Source organism: Austrofundulus limnaeus, unplaced genomic scaffold (assembly GCF_001266775.1).
Source record: "Austrofundulus limnaeus strain Quisiro unplaced genomic scaffold, Austrofundulus_limnaeus-1.0 Scaffold383, whole genome shotgun sequence".
Taxonomy (NCBI): Eukaryota; Metazoa; Chordata; class Actinopteri; order Cyprinodontiformes; family Rivulidae; genus Austrofundulus; species Austrofundulus limnaeus.
This window is the reverse complement of record NW_013952785.1, coordinates 8,850-12,710: the sequence shown is the minus strand read 5'-3', so window position 1 is coordinate 12,710 and position 3,861 is coordinate 8,850. Positions and strand designations below refer to the sequence as shown.

General features: G+C 39.9%; 1 protein-coding gene across 1 annotated transcript in view; it reads right to left on the bottom strand.

The window, feature by feature from the left end:
* The window catches only part of dla (deltaA), a gene marked incomplete at its 3' end in the record, with an annotated part of 13,503 nt that overhangs the window by 6,086 nt on the left and 3,556 nt on the right, over window positions 1–3,861 (bottom strand). Inside the window, 3 exon segments of the mRNA XM_014023644.1 lie at window positions 1,966–2,135; window positions 2,512–2,642; window positions 2,754–2,814. Of these exon segments, the coding sequence (XP_013879098.1) occupies window positions 1,966–2,135; window positions 2,512–2,642; window positions 2,754–2,814 (362 nt within the window).

Here is a 3,861-nt window from a genome sequence, read left to right as displayed (position 1 = left end):
GTTTATAAATTTGTGCCAAACTGTGTGGAAGAGATCCGAGTCTTTTCAAAGGGCTAACGTTACACAGCCCCTTCGTTTTAATATGTTTTGTGGTACAGAATGATTGACAGACAGCTTGCTCCGCCCCCTTGGTTTGCTGCTCGTTTGTGGACGTACAATAGTGTGCCTCTAGCAAAAGTGAACGTGGTTTTAGAGGTGTAACAACGTAAATTTACTTTGCTGCAGTACCTGTCCTGAGCCTGGTTCTGCTGGAGGTTTCTTCCTGATTAGCAGGGAGTTTTTCCTCTCCACCGTTTGCTCAGGATGGGAGACTGTGATGAAGTGATTCAACACAATCTGCTGCTAAATTCTTTACATTGTTCTTTTTATCTACAGTGTCCTGAGACAACGTATGTTGGGACTTGGCGTTGTATAAATAAACTGAACTGAATTGAATTGAATAAGTACATAAACAGCAATAAAGATGGCTGGATTCTGTGTTGTTTATTATCTATCACTCAATGATCAGCGTCGTGTTGGGTGAAAAACAGACTGCAGAAGAGCTCCTAACAACTGGCTTCAGAAAAAAAAATATTTTAAACAAAATATGCTGCAGAAGGCAGAGCTGATCAGAGTGCTGCGGTGCTCCTCATGAACAAACACACCAACAAAGTTCAAATCAATCACACACTCCGAGCTGCGAGGTCTGCATCTTACAGTTCTGACTGGGGGCAATGCACAAGACATTTGTCACCGGGGGAGAGCAGACAGAAGGTGCGCAGTTTTTTGTCATTCAGCAGGGGGAACTAGACATGTGACTCGAAGTATAAACCAAGCTTTAATCCTGAAGCATACTCGCTGCGAACTGCCGACATCGGCACGGGTTGTCGCAGTTTAATGATGAAAATTACGTCACTGGGCTTCTCAGCGTCGTGTCGACAGCCCCTTTTGGCACAACCCACCGGCAGAACTTTTAGACCCCCCGTCCCATGTTGACGGTAATGTGTGATTGGCCTGATTGGTCGTGGGCGTGTTTGTTTGTGCTGCGCTTGGAAAAAATAAAGAAAAAAGAACGACTCGCTCACAAGACTAGAAAGCAGAGTTTTATAAAATAGTCAAACCGTGAAAAACTTATGGCTTGTTTGTTTGTGCTGAATGTGCTGCTGCACTCTGTAAAAAAAAGAGGGGAAAAACCCCGACTCACTCCCAGAGTCGACACCAGGAAGTAGAGTTTTATAAAGATAGTCATTCCGTGAGAAACTCGAGTGGAATAAAACAGACGTTGTGCACGGAGGAATCTGACTGATAAAAACTGTGGAGCTTTAACCAGGACAGATGTGGATAAATACTTCGAGTGAGTGACGAGTCTGACTTGTTTTTTCTGCATTATCGGCTCTTACGGGGGATTCCATGCAGTGACGTATGGTTCGGGGGGGGGGGGGGGGGGGTTCCCAAACTCGGCACAGAGGTGTCATAGGGACCATGAAAGGTCTGTGCGAAAACGACTGCCGAACAACCACGAGACCGCGCATCGACCCGTCAACGTCGGAGCGAGTATGTTTCAGGCTTTAGACCCCGCCCCAGATGTTCATGTTTTCTGACAGCAAAACTTTGAGTTCAACCAAAAACTTAGGGCATAAAAGTTTGAGATTCAACCAAAGAAAAACTTTTTGATTTAAATTTTTTGATTAAAATTACTTTTTGTTTCGTTGAAATTATTTTTTTAATTGAAACTGCGTTTTTGTTTGATTGAATAATAAAAATACAAAATTGCCTCCATATGTGTGCAAGGCAATAAAAGTAGATCAGGTTTGACATCTGGATTTGTTTTACTTTTGTATCAGCTTTTTTATGTTTTTATCTGCCTGAAAGAACTGGCTAGTATCAGATAAAGATCAGACTAGATGAAGAAATGTTGCAATGATACCAGAAGCATTCAGACTTTCATCATAAATTATGTATGGTTTTTTTGGCAGGCACACTTACGGTACAGCTTCCTCCATTGCGGCAGGGGTTTCCAGCACATCCATTGACCTTGATCTCACAGCTGGCTCCAGTGAAGCCCGGCCTGCAGGAACAGGTGTAGCTGCCTTGACCAGTGTTGCTACAAGTGGCTCCATTCATACAAGGCTTGTGGTGAGTGCAGTAGTTGAGATCTGTAGCAGGCACATGTGGATTAGCCTCAGTGTAACACATGGCAGAGCGACAGAATGTCTTTTGTCCTTTAGTTTATCCAACTACATCTTTCCTTCACGTGTGCTTTGACCTTACTTTTACTCAAACTTTAGATTTTGTGTTGCTCACTTGATGTCTCACCAAGTTTTACTGGTCAACTTTCAGACAACGCCTAGAAGACATCTGCTCTTTTTTTAATGCTCCAACACACTCAGACATGTTGTTTTTAGGAGGCTAAATCAACTCCAGCACTTCAAAACGTCTATCAACCAACAAACCAGAGCTACCCCTCCCCACCCCTGTCCACTTTCTGTCTGCCGTCATTACTTCTGTTTCATTTTCAGACTCTTTCCTCACCTTGGTTGCAGAAGAGCCCCCCCCAGCCCTCCTGACAGTTGCACTGCCAGGGCTGCTGGCAGGTCCCGTGGAGACAGCCAGGGTAACGGATGCACTCGTCACAGTAGCGGCCTTTGAATCCTACTCTGCACCTGTTGTTGTTCAATTAGAAGGAAACACACTGTTCAGTCCACTCACATTACCTCATGTATCCCACTGTTTGATTAATACTTCAGTGAACTGGGAAAAAAAAAACAACTTACTTGCACTCCCCAGGTTTTTCACAGTAGCCATGTTCCTCATCGCACCCCGGCAGGCAAATCGCTGCACAAGAAGAGAGTTTTAAGTTACACTTAAATGCAACTTAAATAACTAGTTTTGTTTGAAAATACACATCAGGGTTCCTACAGTTTAAAGCAAGTTAAATTTAAGACTTTTTAATGCCAACTGAAATTAAATTTAAGACCAATTTCATAATAAACAGAAATGACAAAAAATAAAAATGTGGCAGAAACTCATGAATCAAAGTATTTTTGGTTGAAGTATTCAAATATTGCTAATAGACCAATTGTTTTTATCAATATCTACCTGTTTTTTGTCAAATAAAGCAAAAACATTCTTAGCAGTTTAACGACCCAAAATTGGGAGTTTTAGGACCCACAGTGGGGTCTTAAGCCCAATTTGCTGTAGATGAAACCTTAAAGTGCCYGTGACATCAACATTTGTGAGAAAAGTGAATGTATTTTTGAAAAGACAATATTATTAACATATTACAAAACAAATTTCACATTGCTCAGATGGACAGTTGAGATTTTTGCATCTAACTAACAGGAAGTGATGTCAAAGGGGAATATTTAAAAAAAATAAATGTTACCAATTATTTTAATATTTGAGATGAATTAAAATGATCCTATTTACAATGTGTTTACATTTTTAAGACTTCTGAAAGATTGATTTAAGACATTTTAAGGCTGCTTAAGGCCTTATTTTTGGATTGATGAATTCAATGACTTTTAAGACTTTTTAAGGATCTGCAGGAACCCTGTACATATCTAACACAATAATGAAAATGAATGTCGCCTAAACGTTTCAATTAAGTTTAAATTAATAATGTTCGATACTGCCAGTTTTCTTTATGATACTGATACCAAATAAAATTTGTCTGGTATCAGCGATACTGATCCGATACTGATACTTTGTGATAACACACATAATGTGTCTGTTAAATCTGAAAAAGTACAACTTTATAAATAACCGTTTTATAAATAACCACTTTATAAATAACGCTTTATAAATAACGCTTTATAAATAACCGCTTTATAAATAACCGCTTTATAAATAACCGCTTTATAAATAACCGCTTTATAAATA